Source organism: Pantherophis guttatus, chromosome 15, assembly GCF_059756535.1.
Source record: "Pantherophis guttatus breed Tessera chromosome 15, ASM5975653v1, whole genome shotgun sequence".
NCBI lineage: Eukaryota > Metazoa > Chordata > Lepidosauria > Squamata > Colubridae > Pantherophis > Pantherophis guttatus.
In genome coordinates, this window is record NC_142077.1 from 11,690,708 (window position 1) to 11,715,967 (window position 25,260).

Below are 25,260 nucleotides of genomic sequence, written 5' to 3' on the forward strand. Positions count from 1 at the left end.
TTAATTAGGGCATCGGTTGGAACCCTGACAGCCTGACTGAGCCCCATTGTCCACTTCCCTCCCTGCTTGATCAGCTGAGTTCCTCCATTCAGACAACAGGAAAATGGGTATTTGAACCAAGCCTCTGGGTCATCCTCCATTCTTCCACACAGAGGGTCACACTCACTCTGCAAAGCCAAATTCTCCCTGGCTTCCTGGACTCCTCCAGCAATCGCTCAGCTGAGCTCACAGCAGGGCCAGGGCGGCTGAGAAATTGGGACGGAAGGGACCACAAACATCCCACAAACCTCCCAGCCACAAGAGACACTTGGACACAGAGTGTGGACTCACGCACACTCCTAAATGGTGCCTTTATGTGGCAGTGGGAAGGGTTATGGGATCAATCTCACAACACTCACCCTATAGGGCTGCCCCATCTGTTGTCCCTGGTGGCAGATGGAAGATTGTGAATCCCACTCCTGACACCAGTTTCTGTGAAATCAAACACAGGAGCCAAAAAACCAATAATCCAGGCTCACAGCAGTTGTTATTTATTCAGTGTCCATTAGAGGAATTCTCCACAGAAAATAGTGGGAGGAAATCTTACAGACAAAAGGATGCACTCATATTTATACATTCGAGGAAAGGAGGAGAAAATGATAATCATACATATGCATATTTCATTTAATAGATGATGTAAGCATGAATATTCAGAATTAACAAGACTTGTTGCTACCCTCAAGAAAAAGTTATTGTGTTAACAAAAAGAAACATCTCAGTTGCGTTGTCACAGCAGTTTTCGGTGAAATGTACTGAGAAATGAGGGCATCAACGTTGCTCCATACATTCCTTCTATATTTCTGTCTTGCTAACATGCTCCCATTTCTCCAAGAAATTTGTCTCCTCACAATCTTCCACACACCTTTTATTTATCTCAAGAAAAATAGTTGGCCTACTCATGCATGGAGAAGAGCTTGGACCATTTTCTACGTTTGGACTGTGGAAAATGTTAAAAGTTAAAATTCCTCAGTCTCACATTTACACATTTCTTCTGGCTGTAAACTGCTCCTTTGTGCACAATTCAATAATTTCCAAATTTGAAACATATACATATGATTTTCTTTGATTCCTGCATACTATCTAAATGGAAAAAATATCTCCTTTCAAATAAAAGAAACTTTTAACAATTCTTTCAATATCACATTTGTGTTATATCTCATGTTTTTACATTTGTTCTGGCTGTGAGCTGCTCCTTTGTGTTGAGGTCTGGCCTCAGAAGGATAATGTAGCACTTGGGGATGAAGATGCAGCCCAGCAGACCAGCACTGGAGGCCAGGATGGAGAAGACCTGCACAGCCACCATGTATTTCCCTTTGGTGCTCAGGTAGGTGGGCACAAAAGTCACCCAGACACTGCAGAAGACCAGCATGCTGAAGGTGATCAGCTTGGCTTCGTTGAAGGCCCCAGGCAGGTTCCTGGCCAGGAAAGCCACCGTGAAGCAGATGGCAGCCAGGAAGCCCATGTAGCTGAGGGTGACGTAGAACATGACAACGGCCCCTTCGTTGCATTGCAGGATGATCTCTCCAGGCTGGGAGTGGAGGTCAGAGTCAGGGAAGGGGGGAGAAACTCCCAGCCAGATGGAGCAGATGAGAATTTGGACAGCAGAACAAGAGAGGATGATGGAGTTGGCCAAGCTCTTCCCCAACCATCTGTTCACTCGGTTTCCTGGTTTTGTGGCCAGGAAGGCCAGCACCACCGTGATGGTTTTGGCCAAGAGAGAAGAAACGGCAACTGAGAAGATGATGCTGAAAACCGTTTGTCGGAGAAGGCAGGTGGCTTTCCTTGGTTGACCAATGAAGAGAAGAGGAGACAAGAAGCAGAGCAGGAGGGAGACCAGGAGGATGTAGGAGAGGTCCCGGTTGTTGGCTTTGACAAGGGGAGTTTCTCGGTATTTAATAAAGATGATTAGAACAAGGCCTGTGATTAAGAACAAGAGTAGAGCAAAAGAAACCAGGATGATGCCCAGATATTCTTCATAAAATAGGAAGGTTATGACTTTGGGGATACATTGGACTCTGTCCTCATTTGGGTATTTATCATCTGGACATTTGGTGCATTTTTCCATATCTGAGAAAGCAAAAAAATAATATATTTTTAAAATTCTGTCCTTTTCTCTTGCAAGAAAAACCTTCTTTGGATAACAGCTGATACCACAGGCATTTTCCAAGAAGTATTTCTTAACTATTTCATTAAAAAGACCCTAAGAAGGATATTTTTTTTCTTAAAAAATGTAGCTAGGTATATGAAGTTGAGGGAGGTTCTAGGATGTTAATTATTTCCTGTGTAATGTGTAGAATCTTCATAGGAACCTACATTATTAGAGGTTAATAATGAATCATACAATCTTTTTAGGCAAACATCCTGAGTCCTGCCACATGGCAGTTAATATCCTGGACTTGGAGGATACCTACAGTATCTTGTAACATCTGGAAGCAACCTGGAATTAAGCAGAAACTTCCTATCAGTGAGAGGAATTAACCTGTGGAACAACTGGCCTCCAGAAGTTGTGGGTGCTTCAACATTGGAGGTTTTTAAGAAGAGACTGGACAGTCACTTGTCTGAAATGGTTTAGGGTCTCCTCCTTGAACAGGGGGCTGGACTAGAAGACCTCCAAAGTTCCTTCTACTCTATTCTGATTGATTGATTGATTGATCTACATGACTGGCAGACTATTTGTGTAATGAGTTCCCCCCATAACGATCCACAGTACCAGATTATGGCCCAGTGACACCTTCTCAGTGATCCTCAAGAGAGGCCAATATACAGTGGATTACAAGGTCTTTCAGAAGGTGGACTTGAAACAATTCATCAAGTTTCAAAGAACTCAGATGTTCCTAGAAAGGTGAATTTAGCAGCACATATCCAAACTAAAAAGCAGAAGAGATGTTTCCTCTGCTGTTAGTAAAGCTTGCCCAGTCTGCCACCCCCTCCTCCCATTTCTTCCCAGCCCCTCCTTCCAAATCTTTTTGATTTACTTCCTTTTAGATGAGATTGTGCAGGTTAAAAACAACAACAGGTGAGCTTCCATCTGTCTTTTAACTTGCACTTTCATGAAAAGGTTCTGGATGGATCCAGTTCCACAAAGCCTCCCATTTTCCTCAGTGTGACCCACCTTCCTGAGTGGAGAAGGTCCCCTCCGGACAAGGAATGCAGTTGTAGCAGCAAACTGGTTCTCCTTCTCGAGCCCTCTTGACAAATCCAGGATGACAACTTTCCACACATTTGGACTCAGGCAGGGACTGAGCAGAAGAAAAGGAATGCCAAAGAAAATATGTTAGGATCTCCAGCCATAGAAAATGGGGGGGGGGGAGAGAAATAGACATTAGACAAGTAGATTCTGGGCTTCATGGAGGTAAATATGAAATCTTTGACTCCTTCCAAACAGGTTTAGGAGATGAGACCCTGGCAGGTTTTTTCTTTAGTTCCTCCCTTTTGTTTCTGGCATTTAACACTGCAATAAAGGACTTTTCTATTTAATGTAGTCTAGAGGGATGGAAGTGGAAAAAGATTTAAATGATGATATATTCTTATTAAAACTGATAATAAAGTTTACTGTAAAAGATTTAGGAAATTTTATTCTATTAGGTTTTTTAATATGAAATTAAACTGTGATGAAGAAAGAAACCTCTGACCAGTAAGATCTTGAAAGGTTTCCATAAAACATGGCAAAGCCTCTCCACTTAGGTCCCGTCTCTTGAAGAGCTTCCATGAGATGACACCACCTGGCATGGGAGGCCAACCACCCTGGAGACTCCAGGCTTTGCCCACTTGAAATGGGACCTTTGGAAAACAGAGAAAAGACACAAAAATTTCTCTCACCTTATTGAGCAACTTTAGCCGTGAAAGAGCATCTTGGATGATAGTAAATCTCTGCCTTTCAAAATACGCCAGAGTCTCTTCCATGACATCCCCCTTGGGGAGAACCAACAAGCTCTCAATTCTCAGATCTGCTGTTATCTCTCCATTTTGGTCCAAGTACAGTTTTCTGTCAGAAATATTGAAAAATTCATTCTTCTCCAGAAAGGGATGAAACTAGAATGGGAACATCCAGGAATTTGAAAAAGAGAGAACTTTGTTTCTTATCCCACACTGAATCTTTCTTCTACAATTGTCTCATCTCCAAATATGCTTAATTAGGATACAAATACTGCCATCATCTTCATAAGTGAACAAGAAAGTTTGAGAAAAATTTGTCAATCATTTACTGACAAAATATAGAAAAAGTATATAATTGATACAATTGGTCAAATATAGGGAACATTCTACAGCAGATGAAAATAAAATGAACAGAGAAAAAAAAGATGATTCATAAACTCTTTGAGAACAAGAGGTTGATTCCCAGAAAGCATGGGTTGATCAAGAAGAAAGTTCTTAGGCTAATCTTCTCCCTGGTCATCCTGATGGAAAACACCTCCAGATGTGCTAATTCTAATTAATTGTAATGCAACATTAACAAAATGTTGCAAATCTCAAAGAACAAATCTCCCACCAACTCTTTTCTCAGCCTGAAAAGTTACCCAGGATCCTTTCTGAGTTTCTTTCTCTCCCATTATGCAGCTGCAGGATTCTCCCCTCTTCTCTGATCCTTCCCTAGGCAGCCTCTCTTCCCCTCATCCCAAAAGTCATTCTCACACATCATTGCACTTCCTAAATAGATTATGGGAACTCTGGTGATATCACTGGATTTCAGTAAAGGACTCAAAAACAATTTTGTGGTATGATTAGAAACCTGAGGGGTGGATAATAAGTGGATAAAACTGTCTTCAAAATGATACTCAAATAGTTTTTAGGAGCAAGAGAAGAGGGAAAGTAAGTAAGAAGGAAGGAAGGAAGAGAGGGAGAGGGAAGAGAGTGAGAAAAAAGATTGCTGTATAACAAAAAAGAGGAAACGGAAGAAAAGCAACCCCAAACACACATATGAATATATGAAGATAAAGAAGAAATTGTTAAAAAATAAAAGAGAATAAATGTGAACAAACAGGAAAATTAGAATGAGAGCAAATGACGATGTTGTTTATATAAATAAATATAGAAATATTGAGATATGAATTAAAGAAAAAATAGGGAAAAAAGGAAGATTTTGGCAAAAATTGTAATTGAGTAAAATGTATTTGAACTTGAAAAGTTGTATAAGATAAGATAAGGCCAATACTCTGTTCAAAAAAAGATGCGGGTGAACGTGGGGGTGGGGTGGGGGGAATCAATAAAACTTGATTTTTTTTAAAAAATGATACTCAAATAGTTTTTAACCCTTTTTAATCTTTCCTTAGGAAACTTAAAGATGATGGATAACAATTTGCCATTGGTCATCAATTTTTCTATGTTGTCATTAATAAGGTAATTAATACGATCTTAGAATAAGCTAATTTGATGTGATTTAAAGAATATAAAGTCTTTCAACTTACAAGCCTTATTTGAAACTTCATTTTAAAAGTTTGATAAAATAACAATGGATTTATTTATTTATTTATTTATTTATTTATTTATTTATTTATTTATTTATTATTGTGATTTATATGCTGCCTTTCTCCCGAGGGACTAAAGGCAGCTTACAAAATGACAATTTCCAATACAAATCACAATAAAATAAAATTAAAATCAACAGCCCAATTAAAACAGTTTAAAATTATAACAGTGTACACCCAAACGGATCAGTTGAGGTGACGGAAGAGCCACATCTTCAGCTCGCAACGGAAGGAAAGGAGATCGGGAGCTGTCCTGAGCTCAGTGGGCAATCCATTCCAGAGGGTCGGGGCTCTCACAGAGAACGCTGTCCTCCTGGGGGCCATCAGCCGACATTGTTTGGTCGACGGCACCCTGAGGAGGCCCATTCTGTGGGAGCGCACGGGACGATGGGACAACGGCAGGAGATGGTCCTGCAAGTACCCTGGGCCTCAGCCATGAAGGGCTTTATAGGTAAGCACCAGCACCTTTTAAATAAATTTAAGGGCGAACTTCCTGCCTGGCTCCGCAGCTTTGAAGATGCTCCTTTTTGAGCACCCGTTTTCTGGTTCTGTAAAAGCCCCAGAACAGCCGAAAAACTGCTGTCTGGAGGCTTGGAACCCTCTCCCCGGGCAAAGGGGAGAGAGAAGAGTCGACAGGCGGGGGTAGAGCCCCCCCAAGTGCGCTAGGAGAAATCCTGGGGCGCAAAGGGTGTGGGCTCCCTATTGAAGCCTGTCAAGCCACTCCGGACCAGAAACGACTCCGCTGAAGCCGAGCTAGAAGCTGCGACCAGAATCTGCAGAAAAATCAACAGGGGGGATTTTTAACATCTTTACTTCGATTGCAGACGGAGCAAATCAGGAGAAAACAAAAGGAAATTTGCAAGTAACACTTTAACTCCGCTTTAATATGCAGAAAATGGCGCCTGAGGGCGGGAGGAAGAAACTACCAGGGGAAGTGCTCGTTAATGGCTTGTTAACACTTTACAGCTATTGGATTACACCCTAAGAGAAAGTTTTAAATGGAAGCAGCCAGGAAAAGAATTTGGTACTGACTTTAACTAAAATCTGGTCTTTATACTGTGTGGAAAAAAGTTGAATTGTTCTCCTGATAGCTGGATAAATACAAAGTAGCTGAAATATGGCTGACAACAGGGCTGGTGAATCAGCAAATTCCCAAGCCGTGACTGTCCAGGCTTTTCAAGAACTTCTAGACTTTTTTACCTCAGCCCTACTGAATACAATCGAAAGGGCTTTTTCAAAAAATAGCTTGGGAAATTATAAGCAGGAAATTATTCAGAAGAATTTGTTTTTGGAAGATCAGGAAATGGACAGGATTAAGAGATTGGCTGGTACAGCTGAAACAAAGGTTTTGGTGGACGTTTCCATTCCAATGACAGAAAAGCAACAAATGGTTTCTTTATTGCAAGCTGACAATCTTTATGGCAACAAATTTTGGCTATATGGACAAAGAAATGGATTGAATGATTATACAAACCAGAAGAGACGAGATGAGGATTTTAAGTTAGAAAAGCTGACTTCAAGAAGAGAGCGAGTATTTCAGAAACATCAACCTCAAATCACTATTTTAAAAGTTTCCAAAATAAAACTGGGGGGATTGTTGAAAGAATTTATTAAAAAAAAGGATTGGAAAAAATACAAAAAGAAGTGAAGAACAGAAGACTAAGAAAGATATTCTCCTGTGGATTTTGAAATTGGCAACGGGCAAATATGTGTTTTAATGGTATTAAAAGATTTTTAAAATGTTTAACATTATTCTACAAGATATATGAGATAAATTATATAAGCTTTTAGGATGTTTAACCCTTTGAAGTGAAGAGGATTAATGTCAAACTCAGAATTTTATTGTAAACTGATAATTAGTTTTGGATAGTTAAGGGTTGTTCTTTTAAAAAAGTTAGAGGTATTAAGACGGTTAATTGAAAAATTGAAAGATACCCTCCTATAGATTCTGAAATTTATATTTGGTAAATAAGTGTTTTAAAGGTATTAAGAGATTTTTAAAATGCTTAACATTAGACTATATTATTTTAAAAGATATATGAGATAAAATGTGCAAGATTCTAAGATGAAAATTTTTTTTCTGGTATAGAAATGGAATTTATTCATGATTTTTATTGCTTGTAAGACTGCTAAAGTATTGGATTATGCATTAAGAAAAAGGTTTTTTTTCTTTTTTTCTATATAAGTAGGAAGAATGAATTTAATTTAATTGGTATTGAGAATTTATAAAAGGGAGGTTGTTGAATTGGAGCAAAGGGAGTTAAAGAACATGTGGGAGCTTTGAACTTTATAAGTTGTTAGTTTATTTTAGCATATGTTTGTTAGATGCTATACCCTGTTTTTGCTCTGGGAAGTCAGGGGTGGGGTGGGGAGGGGGGGATAAGGGGGGGAAGTGATGAATGTTTTAGCAGAAGAAAGTGTATTCTAGAATATAGGAGTTGCTCAGATACTAAAGGAGGAAAATATTTCACAGCAAAGAAGTTAGAAAGGAGAGAGGAGGAGGGGGTAGGAAGAGGAGAGGGAGGGAGAGGAATGGAAGAAAGGAGAGGAGGAAGGGAAGGGAAGGGGACAGGAGTAGGAGTGAAGGCGAGAAGGGGGAAAAGAAGAGAGAAGTGGGGGAAAGGGAAAGGAAGTAGGATGAGGTGGGAGAAGAGGTAGGAGGGAAGAGGAGGGAGGGATGGGAAAGAAAGGAGGAGGAGAAGAAGGTTTGTTGTGGAATGAGGGAAGAAGGAGAAGAGCAACTCCGAATATAATTAAAATGTTTTATTTTAATGCTTTCTTTAAGGGAAACATGTATATGGAGGATTTCTTATGTATAAGAAAATGTATAATTTATGTGGGGAAGGGGAAGGGTGGGGGGGAGAAAATTGTTTGTATTTCTTATAAAACTTTTTAATAAAAAAACAAATAAATAAATTTAAGGGCGATAATCAGAAGCAAGTGTTGTTGTTGTTTTTTATTTATTTATTTCCCCAAAGCATACACATAAAATATATCTTTTAAGAACATAGCCTTGATCGGGTCATAAATAGGTACAATTGCTTACCCCTCTTCGTCAAGCTCTTTCCCAGATTTCCACCATTACATGTTTTTAAGATAAAAACCAAAAACACAAAAGAATTTTTTTGCACAAATTGTAAAATCTTAATCTAAACATTTACCTTTCTATTATATCACCACAAATCTTAATTTCCAAATAACACAACTCTGTTTTTAATTCCAATTATTACTCTAAATTCTATCTATATCCCCTTATCCCCAAACCCGCTTTGTTAAATCTTTAAATCCTAAAACTCTTTTAATTTACACCTAAATTTCTTGGACTTATCACTTTTACAGTCTTCGTTTTACACAGAATCATTTCATCATTGCAATCTTGTATTCATTTTACAATTCATAACATAATCATCTTTATTTTCAATACTGATCCCAACACAATCATTTTGTTACAATTCCGACTTAAATCATATTTCTTTTAACTGTTTATCTCTTGATCATATTCTTTTCGCTGTTTCCCGGCATGTTCATTTATTGTTTAGCTGATTCCCAGCATATTCACTTATTGTTTAGCTGGTTCCCAGCATCATCATTTATTATTTTAAATGTTTCTCAGTACATTTGTATTATTTTAGTTGTTTTCCAGCATATTCTTCTTTGTTTTGCTATCACACCCAGGAAAAACCACTCCATCTGTCGTTTTAGCTGTTTCTCAGTATATTCATCTATTATTTAGCTATTTCTAACATATTCGTTAAGCATATTCTTAGTTTTACTGTTTGTCTCTGTGTAACCCCCTATCTTATTTTACCATCCATCTATACTTTAGATATTCATATTTACTCTTGTTATCATTCTAAGCTTTGTTTGCAATTTAACATTGAGACATATTCCATCAAACACATCCTCATATAAATCAATACAATTTCTTAGATTATTCTCATATTCATACATTATTATCCACCTTTACTTTAGTTTTCTATTTTAATCACATTATTTGATTTTGCATCTTTATACCTTTATACCTCTATAAACACCACCTTTTTACATTTGATATTCATCTAAATATTACATTTTCATTTTAATCAAACTGTTTTTATATTCTTATTTCCCAACCATGTATATTTTATTTCTTCATTTCCTTCTATCAATATATATTTCATTTCCAATTCAGTGTTGCCAAATTTAATTCTCCATATGTCATTTTAGTTCTTTTGTTGCTTCTATTCCTTGCAAAGTACATTGACTTTACTTCTTTTGTTCCTATGCCATTTGACTTCTTTTGTTCCTGCGCCAATTGGCAGTAATTATAAGGGTTCCATTGTATTTCCTCTTTCTTTCCACCAAAAAGCCATCCGTAGACAAAGAAAAAGCCTACATAACCAAAATCCCATGACTATTATCTGTTATTTCAAAGTAATCTGAAGCAAGGAGCAAATCATAGTATTTCTTTTTAAAGCAGAAGGTGTTTCTCTACAATCCACATTTTCCCTTAGTCACAGCAGTATCCATTTTGTTGTGATTATGTAACAATCTATTTCGACTCTCTTCTTATTTTAAGTTTACAAGATGTTAATTCCCTACTTTCTTCCTTTTTCTTTTTTCTTAAGTTCAATTTCAATTTCAATTTTTTCCCAGCCTTTTTAGCATGTCTCAATGTTTAATGATTCCAATTAAATCTGTAAAAATAGGGTTCCTAGAGGGTCTTTTCCTCCCAAAGTTACTTTACCAAATCTTCTGTGCCCCTCATATCCATAGCTGCTGTTTTAAGGCTAGGGGTCTTACCAGTAATAATCAATGCTCTGGCGTTATTTCAAGCCTAAGTTGGTGTCACTCACCCAGCTTCAAAGAGCATTGTTCTTTTCCATTCTCCTCCTCCTCCTTCTTTATTCGGTTTATTCGGTTTATCACAGCTTTATGGCAGCCACTATGGCTGCCGCCCCCCGCCGCCAACTTGCAGAGAGTTCCCTCCGACCTCTGAGGAACTTGCCCATTCCTCTGGTCATCCAAGGCACCTCTCTTTCATCCCTGTCCACTTATGGGACAGTTCCGGTCCAAAGACTCATCGGCGGCGATTCGTGGGGCTCATCAGAGCGCGCTATTTCCCCGACTGTCTCGCCGTGATGCCAAACCAGAAGTCAACAAGCAATAATTGTTGAATCGGATAGATTGGATGGATGGACTAGAACTGAATCTGCTGCTGGCATCCCTGAAGAAAGAGTCTGGTTTGAAGGCAGGCTGCTTGGAGATGGCTGGAGAGGCCATGGACCCTGAAGACTCAAAATGGACAGAACAGATGACTGATGAAATGGATTCTTTCTAGAAGATTGAGGGAGATTGGGAATGGACTTGTCATATTTAACAGGAAAAGAAGTCTTAAGAGTCATTGTGTTTCAATTTACAGGAGGCCCTGTGACTTTGGGGAATGGAAAGCAGTTGTTGGGAAAAATTCTAATTAAAATTTTAAGGAAATGCATTATTATTAAGAATCAAACAAAGATGTTTAAACCTGGACAGATTCTGGATGGATCAGAGCTAATGATTGTGGTGGTCTGTGGTAGATAAGAAGCTCCTGTAAATTTTCTGTGAGTTAAATACAGTAGCAGATAACAGACCATTTTGAAGTTTTTAAATTTAACTTTATTGTTGGATTGCCTGTTAAATACATTTTTAACATAGAGCAGATAGATGATAAGTCAAGTATTTGCAAATAGATGTGTAGTTTATAATTGTGGGCCTATTTTGCAAGGGGGAGAAACTATTATTGCTGTATTGTCTTCAAATGGGGGGACATTATGTATGTTTTTTCTGTTTTTAATGCACAATTAAAAAAAATATATTTTGTCTACTTTTGTTTTGTCTTTGTAATAGTTTTATTTTCCAAAACTTGTATTTTACCTTTTTGAATAAAATAAAATTTAATAAGAGGAATATCAAGTTTCCAGAAACAATATGTATGATTAGGACACAGAGAAGGATGCAGGAGTAAAAAGCAATAGAAAAAATCTGAGTTTTAGCAACTAGGACTTGACTAACAATAGAGTCTCATATAAGAACACGAATGATGGACTGGAAGAAAGATGAGGGATATCAAACTTGATATTTATGTTTGTGGAAATGATCTCAAATCGTAGTTTTGACGATTGAGTCAGCAGGGAGATGTTCATGGAAGGAAGGCAAATGCAGCCATAAGAATCTCAGGAAGTGAACGTTCTGGTTAGGGGAGACCCCAACTCAAGGACCAGGTCCCCATGCAGGCACCACGCTTGGAGGAGAATTTGCAAAAAATCTACATGTGAACTTTAGGGAAGGAGAAATAAGCCAAGGAAGAGATCAAAGGAGCTGCTCTTAGCCTTGAGGAAAGAGAACAAGGAGAAGAGCTGAAGATCAGGAGGAGTCTGGGAGCCCCTTTTCCAACTGACACAATCTCTCGGTTGGAGAAGGGAGGATGCAGCCCTCTTCCAATCACTGACACAGGTTACACACGAGTGTAAGATCTGCTCACTATTATTCCAGAGTGTCAGACGTGGAAAAATGGATTCAGTTACAAGAGAGGAGATTTTAGCTGAACAAATATAAATATATATATATATATATATATAAAAGTATATATAATACTTTTCTAGTCAGGGTTTTTTCCTACGTAGCTCAAGATGTTTGTATAGCCATAGTGGGGTGATATCTCAAATCACCACTTTCAGGCTTTATCAGACATTTTGTGTTGTCTTAAGGGAGACTGGGATAGTACTATTTCTGTCTTATGATACAAACATCTTGAGCTACATAGGAAAAAACCCTGACTAGAAAAGTATTATACATATGAACCTACGAATTAAAAGAACAAAATAAAAATAAATATTTGACCTTTACAGGGAGGAGTCATAAAATAAGGGTGTGGCTGGCTGAAGAAGTCTCATAAGACAGAAATAGTACTATCCCAGTCTCCCTTAAGTCTCACAACAGACAACACAAAATGTCTGATAAAGCCTGAAAGTGGTGATTTGAGATATCACCCCACTATGGCTATACAAACATCTTGAGCTACGTAGGAAATAACCCTGACTAGAAAAGTATTATATTTTGTTCTTTTAATACATAACCTATTAGGTCTCCCACCTAGCAGCTAGAGCTTGCTAGCTGTTAGAAAGGAAAAAAGCCCAGAACCGAGTAGATGTGATTCTACTGAGCTGGAACTACAAAAAACCTTGGTTACGTAGGGAAAACCTGGCTAGAAGAAAAACACACATAAACCCTACGAAGAAGTAAGAAAATTGATACTGTACCTTTACAGGGAGGATACATAAGATATGGGTGTGGCCTACTGATGAAAGCAAACGAGCTAGAAATGGATCTATTTAGGTCTCCCACCTAGCAGTTAGAGCTTGCTAGCTATATATATAAAGTTTGAGCTGTTTTAGAGCTGAGCCAGTAAAGCAGAGAAGTTCAGTTTCCTCTTTATGGATTATCTGAATGCAAAGACTGAGCAGCCATCAGCCAGAGAAGCGTTAACTGGGATTCCTGCAGAGAGGAGGGGTTGGGCTAGATGGTCTCAGGGTCTCCTCCAAATTTATAAAGGTTATCATGCCACAACATGTATCTATTGTGCTGTTGTTGCTCTAGCCCCACCAAATGGCCGGGGGCAGATAAGCCTAACTGTATGGTCTGAAGCCAGACTCCCTTTTCTCTCAGCCTTTGGAGGAGACGGAAGCAGCCGGTTTGACCGAGACACATGGTCATCCGGAGGCCTCCGTCCCTCACACGGAGCATCGCTGGAGAGGTTCCAGCTGCTTCTTTGTTGGCTGTTAGTTAATGCTGCCTATCTCCTATTTATATTTGATTCTCACTCTTTGCATTTCCTCAGATTCTCCGTGCCCTTTTCTCCCAATGAAACACCCAGATCCACCCCAGGCTCCCTTTCACTGGAGGAGAAGAAGGGGGTTTAGCTGCCTGCAGTGGGGACGGAACAAAGGGGAAATTCCACCATGCTCATCACAAACCCACAAATACAGGAATTTTATTTAAAAAAGAATACAACATTTTCAAATGAGCAGAGTTTAATATCAAAATGCCATGGTATCTACTCTTTGGAACCATTACTCCCTCAGCAATTGAATTGGACAGATCTGTTGAGAAGGTTCCCCTCCTTCTCCTCTGGATTCCTCCTCTAAAGGATCTAAGATTAATGGATCCATATCGGGACCTCCATACCTGCCACGGCTGCAGCCTTGGAGACCCCAAAGTCTTTTCTCCCTCCTTCCTTCTTCTCCTCAATCTGGAGGAATAAGCGGCATTCAAGGCCTGGGCCAGAGTCTTCATGATACTGTAATATTGATAGTCATTTGGGACCCGAATCCTGTTCCATTTCCATTGGGTCTCCAGTGGGGCTTTCTGGGTGCATCTTCTGCGGCCTTTGACAGAAAAGACGTTCTTTGAAAGAGAACAACGGAAATAAGGATCTTGAAATTTTCCTTCCACAAATAAATAGTGTTCAAAGGCAGAATCTTTTGGCCGTTTTTTCCCCTGATAACCAAAGTTCCAAATACTATGGATGTATTTGAGAAGTCTACGCTTGTTTATTTCATACCCTGCAAAATTTGTGAGGATCCAGATTTTCCCTTCAATGGTTCCTGGCAGACGCATAAATGTTAAATGGAAAGGAAGAATTCTCTCCCAAATGGAATCATCTTCTATGAAGTGAACAAAGATGTTGACTTGTCTCCACTTAGAGAGGGAATCCCTGAGGGATGCTGTTGTATATCCAGTTGTTGAGAACAGTTGTGATATAACCACACAAATTCCACTCCTGACAAACACAGGAGGAAAAATCCTCATAAAATTCTCTCCATTTTCTGTGTCTGAAGCAAAGAAGCCAATCAGGGTCCATCTGAAATGGAGGAGGAGGTGGACAATTGCTGGGTACAGGATCCCGTCTTTGGGGAGCATCCGGTGGAAAAAGGGGAATTTCCTTTTATCACTCAGAGCCTCTGAAGCAGTTTCAAGATTGATCTGAAAAAGCAATGAAGAATGCTGTGTTACATTTGGGATCAGATCAAGTCCAAAATATTAGATTTTAATAAATCCAACCCGGTTCTCATGAATATTTTAGAATAGTTTGTTAATCAGACATTGTTTAAAATATTAAAGACAGAATATTAACAAGATTGTATCATAATAATGGAAAATAATAAACAAATTGAAAAACAATAAAAATGTCAATCATATTACTGTATCACCCCTACAATTTATCACAATTAGATTAACATGTGCAAATGCCAACTGGAATATTCTATTCCAATAAAGGGCCTATTAAAATTTTCGAGGATTGCTGCATCTTTTTTTGCTTCTATATCCCAGATTCTTTCTGGAGGAAATTTTTTAACTTCTTTCTCCAGTTATACAAGAAACAGGCAGATCTCAAAGCCTAATAAGATTTGTCAGTTGCATAATCCAAGTTTGGTCTTTCATTGAAGTTTTGTCCGTTCCAACAGCCACAATTTTCAGAGTCTGTCAGTTTCCATAGATTAAATTTTATGCCAATAATACCCATATTTTCTGAATTTAGACAAAGCAGAAATTATGTAAATTCCCAAATCAGCTCTGAGGGCAGCAGCTGGAGTCCTTTTACCCACCCCAAGATCCTCCTCAGAGGCTGAGATTGGGTTGGTTCTGCTGGTGGTTTCTCTCTGAAGCCCCAAACATCAGATTGATGTAAGAACATGGGGGAAAACTGGGCCTCAGATACTTTAATCATTGGGGCTGAGGAAGCTGGAGAGCTATGAGGTTTTCCTTTAAGCACCACTTTCACTCCTGCCCTTTCTCTAACTGAGCTCCTTGGATGATGAGGGAGCCAAGATTCAGGCTCAGAGAAAACAACCCCAGGTAAGGAAAGGTGTTACTTGCTCTAATGGCTGACCATCTATGGCTATGATGTCATTTCACAAAGACCATAACTTTTGAACTTGCTTTATAAATTATCAGATAATTATTAAGACAAGACAATCCAAGTCTATACAATCCAATGTATAAGTATGATAATATCACATTATCTGTGTAAATCATTTATTCCAATAGGAATTTAGCAGGCTAAACATGTGTACCTATAACAGTACATATAACAAAATAAAAGGGTTGGAAGGGACCTTGGAGGTCCTCTAGTCCAACCCCCTGTTCAAGCAGTAAACCAGGCATAATAGCAGTAACTGTGAGAGGGATCCTGGAGTCTTAGCGGACAACCAGTTAAATATGAATCAAGAGTGTGCAGCGGCAGCCAAAAAAGCCAATGCAATCCTAAATCGCATTAACAGAGGGATACAATCAAGATCAAGAGAGGGACTAATATCACTCTATAAAGTAAGACCACACCTAGAATACTGCATCCAGTTTTGGTCACCACACTCCTAGAAGAGAGGAGTGAGAACAAGGGCCAAGAGAAAGGACAGGAAGTAATAGAAAAAGCGTATAGGATATCCATTAAGGAATGGAACAAAATCTTAAAATTCTATCATTGAACGTAAATGGCCTTAATTCCCCAGTCAAAAGACATCAAATTTTTAGAAAAGCTGTGAAACAACAAATGGATATTGTGTGCCTCCAAGAGGTACATATAAGAAAACAAGAAGAAAAATATTTACAATGCAAAAAATTAGGTAAATCTTTTGTAATACTAGCAGTAGAAAAGAAAAGAGGAATAGTAGTGTATGTTAAAGAAGGAATAGAGAACAACTTGAAATACGCAAACTTAATAGGAAGAATTTTGATGATAGAGGTAAAATTTAAATGTAAAAGTATTTTATTAGTGGTTATACATGCGCCAAATAGTGGACAAATGGAATTTTACAAAAAAGTATATGAAAAAATAATAGAACAAAAAATGGAAAACGTATGTTTGATTGGCGATTTTAATGCAATTGTTAATGTAAGAAAGGATTGCAAAAGTGATCAGAGCAATAAAAAAAAGAAAAATATACTACCCAGAACTTTTATTGATTTAGTAGAGGAATTAAATTTAGTTGATAGTTGGAGATTTTATAACCCTGAGGTAAATTTTTTTACATATTATTCGAATCCCCATAAATCCTGGTCTAGAATTGATATGGCATGGGTAACTAACATATTGATACAACAAGTAGAAAAAGTTGAAATAATATCAAATAATTGGGCTGACCATAATCCAGTAATGCTGGTATGGAAAGGACAGCAGAGGAAAAAGAGTAGATGGACAATGAACACACAGATATTGAAAGAAAAAGAATATATTGAACAAATGGAAAAGGAATTAAAATTGTTCTTTAAAGATAATACAAAATATCACACCTCCCTTCAGAATTTATGGGATACAACAAAGGCTTATGTGAGAGGATTGATGATAGCTTATAATGCAAAAATGACAAAAGGAGAGGGAAAAAGAATATAATAAGGTACAAGAAGAGATTAAAAATTGGGAAGGAAAATTACAAGACAACTCTGGGGATGAGCAAATTAGAAGGAAATGGATGGCAGCTAAACATAAATTGAATATATTAGATCAGGAAAAATATATAACAGCATTGAAATATATAAAACAGAACCACTTTGAGCATGCAAATAAACCAGGGAGGTGGTTGGCAAAAAATAATAAAACCCCAAGGACAGATGGTCTACCAACTAAATTTTATAAAGGATTGGGAGAGACACTGAATTGGATTCTACTAGAAACATATAATGAAGCATTGACAGAGGCAAAGCTACGAGACTCAAGGAGAGAGGCATACATCTCGCTGATACCGAAGGAAGGAACAGATACAACGCAAACAAAAAATTATAGACCGATCTCTCTATTAAACACTGATTATAAAATCTTCATGAGTATAATGGCAAACAGAATGAAAAAATTATTGAATTATAGAATACACCCAGATCAAAACGGCTTCTTACCAACGAGACAGATAAAAAACAATATAAGAACAGTAATCAACGTATTGGAATATTATGAGGTACATCCAGAGAGGGAGGTAGCACTGGTGTTTCTGGATGTACAAAAAGCTTTCGATCAGGTGAATTGGCAATTTATGACTCAGCAAATTAAAACATGAAATTTGGGGAGAGATTTGAAAAAAATGATAGTCTCTATATATAGAAAACAGAAAGCAAGTACAGGTGAAACTCGAAAAATTAGAATATCGTGCAAAAGTTCATTTATTTCAGTAATGCAACTTAAAAGGTGAAACTAATACATGAGATAGACTCATTATATGCAAAGCGAGATAATTCAAGCCTTGATTTGTCATAATTTTGATGATTACGGCTTACAGCTCATGAAAACCCCAAATTCACAATCTCAGAAAATTAGAATATTGTGAAAAAGTTCAATATTCTAGGCTCAAAGTGTCCCACTCTAATCAGCTATTTAAGCCATAATACCTGCAAAGGGTTCCTGAGCCTTTAAATGGTCTCTCAGTCTGGTTCAGTAGGAGTCACAATCATGGGAAAGACTGCTGACCTGACAGTTGTGCAGAAAACCATCATTGACACCCTCCATAAGGAGGGAAAGCCTCAAAAGGTAATTGCAAAAGAAGTTGGATGTTCCCAAAGTGCTGTATCAAAGCACATTAATAGAAAGTTATGTGGAAGGGAAAAGTGTGGAAGAAAAAGGTGCACAAGCAGCAGGGATGACCGCAGCCTGGAGAGGATTGTCAGGAAAAGGCCATTCAAAAGTGTTGGGGACTTTCATGAGGAGTGGACAGAGGCTGGAGTCAGTGTATCAAGAGCCACCACACACAGACGGATCCTGGACATGGGCTTCAAATGTCGTATTCCTCTTCTCAAGCCGCTCCTGAACAACAAACAACGTCAGAAGCGTCTTACCTGGGCTAAAGAAAAAAAGAACTGGTCTGTTGCTCAGTGGTCCAAAGTCCTCTTTTCTGATGAGAGCAACTTTTGCATCTCATTTGGAAACCAAGGACCCAGAGTCTGGAGGAAGAATGGAGAGGCACACACTGCAAGATGCTTGAAGTCCAGTGTGAAGTTTCCACAGTCTGTGTTGATTTGGGGAGCCATGTCATCTGGTGGTGTTGGTCCACTGTGCTTCATTAAGTCCAGGGTCAGTGCAGCCGTCTACCAGGAGATTTTGGAGCACTTCATGCTTCTTTCCGCAAATGAGCTTTATGGGGATGCTGACTTCATTTTCCAACAGGACTTGGCACCTGCCCACACTGCCAAAAGTACCAAAACCTGGTTCAATGACCATGGGATTACTGTGCTTGATTGGCCAGCAAACTCGCCTGACCTGAACCCCATAGAGAATCTATGGGGCATTGCCAAGAGAAAGATGAGAGACATGAGACCGAAAAATGCAGAAGAGCTGAAGGCCGCTATTGAAGCATCCTGGCCTTCCATAACACCTCAGCAGTGTCACAGGCTGATAGCATCCATGCCATGCCGCATTGAGGCAATAATTGATGCAAAAGGGGCCCAAACCGAGTACTGAGTACATATACATGCTTATACTTTTCAGAGGTCCGATATTGTTTTATGTACAATCCTTGTTTTATTGATTTCATGTAATATTCTAATTTTCTGAGATTGTGAATTTGGGGTTTTCATGAGCTATAAGCCATAATCATCAAAATTATGACAAATCAAGGCTTGAACTATCTCGCTTTGCATGTAATGAGTCTATCTCATATATTAGTTTCACCTTTTAAGTTGCATTACTGAAATAAATGAACTTTTGCACAATATTCTAATTTTTCGAGTTTCACCTGTATATTAGTAAATGGAGACTCTACTAAATTCTTTGAAATAAATAAAGGAGTACGGCAGGAATGTCCACTCTCACCTTTATTGTTTATTTTAACATTGGAAAATTTACTCGTAAGAATCAGGTCAAATAAAGGAATAAAAGGACTAAATGTAAATTGAGAAGAATACAAGGTCCAAGCATTTGCTGATGACCTTGTATTCTTCATAGAAGAACTGTTAAAAACAGGACCAATTTTAATAAGAGAGATAGAAGAATTTGGAAAAATGGCGGGTTTAAAAACTAACAAAGATAAGACTAAAATGTTAATGAAAAATATAACAGCAAAACAAATAGAAGAATTAGTTAATCAATTAGGATTATGGGTGGTAAAAAAGGTGAAATATTTAGGTATAAATTTGACAGCCAGAAGTGCAACCATAAAGGAGAACAATTATGGAATATTGGTTCAAAAAATAAATGAAGATTTAGAAAAATGGGGGAAATTGAAATTATCTCTATTAGGGAGGATTGCAGCGATAAAAATGAACATACTGCCGAGACTCCTTTATTTATTTCAAACAATTCCAGTAAAATTAAATAAAAAATTCTTCAATAATTTGAATAAAATAACCACAAAATTTGTGTGGGAAGGGAAAAAACCAAGAATCAAATTAAGTATATTGCAGGATGATAGAACTAGAGGTGGATTTGGTTTGCCAGCATGGGAAACATACTACAAAGCAACAAGTCTAACACGGATTAGAGAATGGGTGAATTTGGAAAATCAAAGACTATTAAAACTAAAAGGACATGATTTGATGATGGGGTGGCATGCCTTCTTATGGAACACCGGGAACAAAACACATAAAAATTTCAGTAATCATATACTAAGACAGTGGTAGGCAAACTTGGCTCTTTCACACCCTGTGGACTTCAACTTCCAGAATTCCTAAGACAGCCAAGCTGTCTTAGGAATTCTGGGAGTTGGAGTCCACAGGGTGTGAAAGAGCCAAGTTTGCCTACCACTGTACTAAGAGATTCACTAATCTGTACATGGCGAGAAATTAAAAACAAACATTATATAAAAGTTCCTGGATGGTTATCCACAATGGAGGCGCAAATACACCCCAATACACTGGCACTACAAAAAATGATAAGATATAAGGAAATATTGGATTCCCAGGGAGTATTAAAAACACAAGAAGAACTTAGAGAACAAGGAATACTGATAGACTGGTGGCCCTATTTACTGATAAAAAAAGATATAAAAAGGATCAAGAGAAAGGAGGAATTGAACTAAAACCGGACCGATTAGATAAACTGTTAGAAGCCAAGGAAGAAAAATTAATATCAAAATACTTGTTGGAATTCGACCTAGCAGAGGAATTAGTAAAAGGACAAAGGATAGAATGGGCAAGAAACATTGGACATAACATACAATTAGAAGACTGGGAAAATGCATGGGAAACTAATTATATCATGACAAAATCAGTAGTTTATAGAATCAGTATAAAATGTGGTATAGATGGTATCTGGCCCCTTCAAGGTTAGCGAAGATGTATCAGAACTTAAATCAAACTTGTTGGAAATGTAAACAAGTACAGGGCACATTCTTCCATGTCTGGTGGCTTTGCCCAAAAATTAGGAAATACTGGGAAAAAATAAAAACTTGGCTAAGAGAAATAACAACAGAGAAAATAGAGCTGAAACCAGAAATTTTTCTATTAGGCATGATCAAAGGAAACCATAGCAAAGAAACAAAATTTTAATATTACACATAATTACGGCAGCCAGATTGGCATTAGCACAACATTGGAAAACGGATCAATTGTCAACAGATCATCTAGTAATCAAAAAAATTTACAATTGTGCAGAAATGGCTAAATTAACATTTGAGTTAAAAGACAAAGTAGACAAGGTAGACTCAAAATATTATACTGTATGGAATAGATGGTACGATTGGCAAGTCAAAAGAAAGGAGAGTAAATGTAAAATTCCACAAGAAAACAAGAAAATAAAATTAACAACAAGCACCGTCAATAAGATAAATGATGAAATAAGTCACTTTCTATATATAGATATATATATCTAGTTTGTTTCATTTGTATTGTTTTTCTATTTTATGGGTGAATATAAATGTATTTTGTATGTACTTGATTTGATATTTTATCTTTTTATGTTTAATAAAGTTTGTTTTAACGAAAAAAAAAACCATACAATGAACGGTTGCAGGAACTGGGCATGGCTGATCTAGTGAAGAGAAGGACCAGGGGAGACATGATAGCAGTCTTCCAATATTTGAGGGGCTGCCACAGAGAGGAGGGGGTCAAGCTATTTTCCAAAGTACCCAAAGGCCGGACAAAGGCCGGACAAGGAATAATGGATGGAAACTGATCAAGGAGAGATTCAGCCTGGAAATAAAGAGATAAAGTTGCCCTAAGAAGTTGTGGGAGCTTCATCACAGGAAGCTTTCAAGAAGAGACTGGACCGTCATCTGTCAGAAATGTTGTAGGGTCTGCTTGGACTAGATGACCTACAAGGTCCCTTTCAACTCTGTTAATCTGTATCTATCTATACTATTCCAGACAAGTGGCTCTCCAGTCTCTTCTTAAAAGCCTCCAATGATGGACCACCCACCATTTCTGAAGGGTAGACGTTCCATTCCTCACCATTAGGAAATTTCTCCTTAGTTCTAGGTTGTTTCTCTCCTTGATTAGTTTCCATCCATTGTCTCTTGTCTTTCCTTCTAGTACTTTGGAAAATAGGTGGACCTCCTCTTCTCTGTGGCAGCCCCCCAAATATTGGTACATTGCTATGATGTCACCCTTGGTCCTTTTCACTAGACTAGACATACTGAATTCCTACAACTGTTCCTCATATGTTTTAGTCTCCAGGCCCTTAATCATCTTTTCTGCACTCTTTCCAGAGTCTCTACATCATTTTATAATATGGAGACTAAAACTGGATGTACTATTCCAAGTGTGGTCTTGCCAAGGCATTATAATATGGTACCAATAATTCATGTGATCCTGATTTTATCCCTCTGTTAACGCAACCTAGGACTGAATTAACTTTTTAAAGCTGCTGCTGGCTCATATTTAAGTGATTGTCCACTCGGACGCCAAGATCCCTCTCACAGTTACACTTATTGAGCCAGGTTTCACCTCATCTGTAAGTGGACGTTTGGTTTTTCTAGCCTAAGTATAAAACCTTACTTTTCTCTACATTAAATTTCATTTTGTTAGATAGGCCCAGAGCTCAAATTTATCTAGATCCATCTGGATCTTCAGGGGTGTTGGCTATTCCTGCCAATTTAGTGTTGTCTTCAAATTTGATGATTTCCCCATTTCTCTCCTCATCCAAATCATTAATGAAGATGTTGAAGAGAACTGGGCCTAAAATGGAACCTTGGGGTCCCCCACTGCTTATTTCCCTCCATGCAGACGTAGTTCCATTGAGGACCACAGGCTGAGTCCATCTGGGGGTAATGCTGTCTATCCCACATATTTTCATCTTAACTGAGAAATAGGTTGTGGTTTCTTTGTCAAGAAACCTGGACTCCAAGTACTGTATACTACATGCACTGCATTTCATTGGTCCACTAATTTAGTCATTTTTGTCAAAAAATGAAATAACATTTATTGATGATCTGTTTTTTGATCCTGCATTTGTGCTAGTAAGTCATTTCAAATCTACACTGAATAAGAAGGGTTCAAATATGCCTCTTTCCCTTCCCCCTTGCTAAGCCTAGATCCTTCTTCTCATGGCTCCATTGAGCCCAAACCTCCCTCTCAAACAAGGGCTTGGATCAGGGCCAACAGGCTGAGCTGCATTTTGAGGGCAAAACATTTTCTCTATCATATTTCTCTGTTTATTGAGTCAAATGCTGCACTAACATCTAGAAAGCAGCAAACCTTGTCTTACCTCACTGATATAGATTAGATATTTCAAGACAAACTTGTTGCTAATATTAGATTATTAACACATTCATGATTTCGTACAAAATCTATATAGCATTTAACTCTACCTAAAACCTTCTGCAAGGAATGAATTTTTCTCAAGTTTAACTAAGAGGATCATGGCATAAATTTTAGCCACAATATCTGCTAGTCTATTTGGCCTATAATTGCTAGAGTAATTTTTATTCCACTTTTTAGATGGATAAAATACTACTATTGCCAACTTCAATCCGACTGGATATGGCAGGCATCATTTATGTGTGAAAATGAAGATGCCAATAGAGGCCCCAAGAACCAGGGATATTTTTTGATCAGTTAAATAGTTGGTAGAAAGTCTTCTCCAGGGAATGTATTGCTTGAATTTCAGGCCTTTTATGATTAATCTCAACATGAACATTACGGGGTAAAATATTGACATTTTTCTTAATATGGAGAAAAGCAGCTCTTCAATTCCATGGAGAAGACATGATTGCATCTATTGCTCACCCACCACCACCCACCCCTCACTTTACCAGATGGAGAAAAACACACACAAACCTGTGGGACTTTGTAGGTGCCTCCTAATGTTGACATCTGGATGGAGATGGCCTTGTCAGCTGCATCAAGAAGAGCTAGGAGGTTCTCCTTCCTTCCACAGCCGTAGTTGGGGACATTGGCTTCTCCAGTGGAGAGCATGTCCAGCAATGCATCTGAAGTGTGGAAAGTGCTTACATAGTTATAATGGATGTTGTAGCCCAGTGTGAGGTTGTGCAAGAGATGGGAATTCTTGTTGACCAGTTGAATGTTGACAATGAATAGTAAACAATAAAAATATTTGTAAGATCTCCTATTGAAAAAAAAGTTATTATATTCAACAGCCACAACAAATACTTTTGTTATATATAATATACTATATGTATAATCCTCCACAAGCCTACTGAGCCTTAAACCAACATTGATCCAAAAGCAATGATCAGTTACACAAATATGGAAATGGGCTGAGGTACAGCAACTACAACTGATTCCACCACTACTTTAAATAAAACTCATTATCCAAGTGACAAATTAAGGACTGAACAGGGAGAGGAAAATAATCTGCAGCCCTTTCAGCTTTTTTTCAGACCCTATTTTGAGTCTTTTTCACAAAATCAGATGAAAGAGAGAAGCCATGGAAATCAAAATCATTCAGGAAATTAGACATATTCCCCAATATAGGAAGAAATGAAAAATAAAAAGAGAAAAGAAGGAGAGTGTTTGAATGGAGGGAGTGCAACTCCATCACCCTGAATGACTTACGGATCATGGAAAACAAACTGAAGAGAAGGAGCCACATTGAAAAACAACTTTGTATGCAATCTTTCATATCCACTGGTGACTATACTGATTAGATGGTCTCCTGGTCTGTAGTAGCTCCATGGTTTCTCATCCTGGTTCTCCAAACTCAGCGGGCATTTCATTCTCAGCTTCCCAGAGACTGGATGGGACAAAAGCAGCATCAGAAGCAGAAGCATGAGATCCATAATTCATGGGGTGAATCAATCAATCCTTTTCCTGTTTCTAAAGAAGATTTAGAAGAATCAAATGATTCTCACAAGGTGGAACATCCAGATGCTTCTTCTCAACACAGAGAAACACTCAGCTTCACCTGGAAAGGAGAGAGACATACATTCAAGAGCCAGACTCTGCCTGTCCCAAAACTCCATATTTCTCTGCCCAAAGTCTCCCCTGGAGGATTCAGCCAAAGAGCAGAGCTGAAACTTTTACCATAATTCTCCCTCTCAGGAGGGATCCCTGGATAATTCAATTAGTTCTTGCAGTCAAAGGTTGTTGGAAAATTCTCTGGAGAGAAATGAAAGGGAAATAATCTCCATGTGATTCATAATAGCAGGGGCAGAGATGGAATTAAATCGGTCATCTAGAATTGAGAGGTTTGGGAGCTCCATCCTTGAAAGTGGCCCCGGATGGAACACACAGCACCTGTGCTGAAGAAACAAATAAATCTGATATTTATTTGCCTAGTGATGAAAGACAAAACTGGGGGGGGGGCAGTTAATGCCAGAGCATGTCACAGATCTGAAATAGCTGCCAGCTGAGTTGGAAC

General features: G+C 38.2%; 1 protein-coding gene across 1 annotated transcript; it reads right to left on the minus strand.

Moving 5' to 3' along the window:
- Positions 1-514: 514 nt before the first annotated feature.
- LOC132710170 (vomeronasal type-2 receptor 26-like) lies at positions 515-24,778 on the minus strand. Its single transcript, XM_060685814.2, has 6 exons — positions 24,456-24,778; positions 23,718-24,006; positions 13,710-14,507; positions 3,859-4,071; positions 3,152-3,278; positions 515-2,106 (listed from the first exon to the last, which is right to left on the minus strand). Exons 1-6 carry the CDS (start codon positions 24,677-24,679, stop codon positions 1,196-1,198), a joined length of 2,562 nt encoding a protein of 853 aa, XP_060541797.2. The 5' UTR covers positions 24,680-24,778; the 3' UTR covers positions 515-1,195.
- Positions 24,779-25,260: the final 482 nt, after the last annotated feature.

Excerpts from the sequence above, each read along its gene's own strand:
- LOC132710170 (XM_060685814.2), bottom strand. The coding sequence starts at position 24,679 with ATGGATCTCATGCTTCTGCTTCTGATGCTGCTTTTGTCCCATCCAGTC. Across the intron at positions 24,007-24,455 it reads CAGTTTGTTTTCCATGATCC|GAGATCTTACAAATATTTTT; the intron begins GTAAGTCATTCA and ends TTTTTTCAATAG. Across the intron at positions 14,508-23,717 it reads GCACCTACAAAGTCCCACAG|ATCAATCTTGAAACTGCTTC; the intron begins GTTTGTGTGTGT and ends TTGCTTTTTCAG.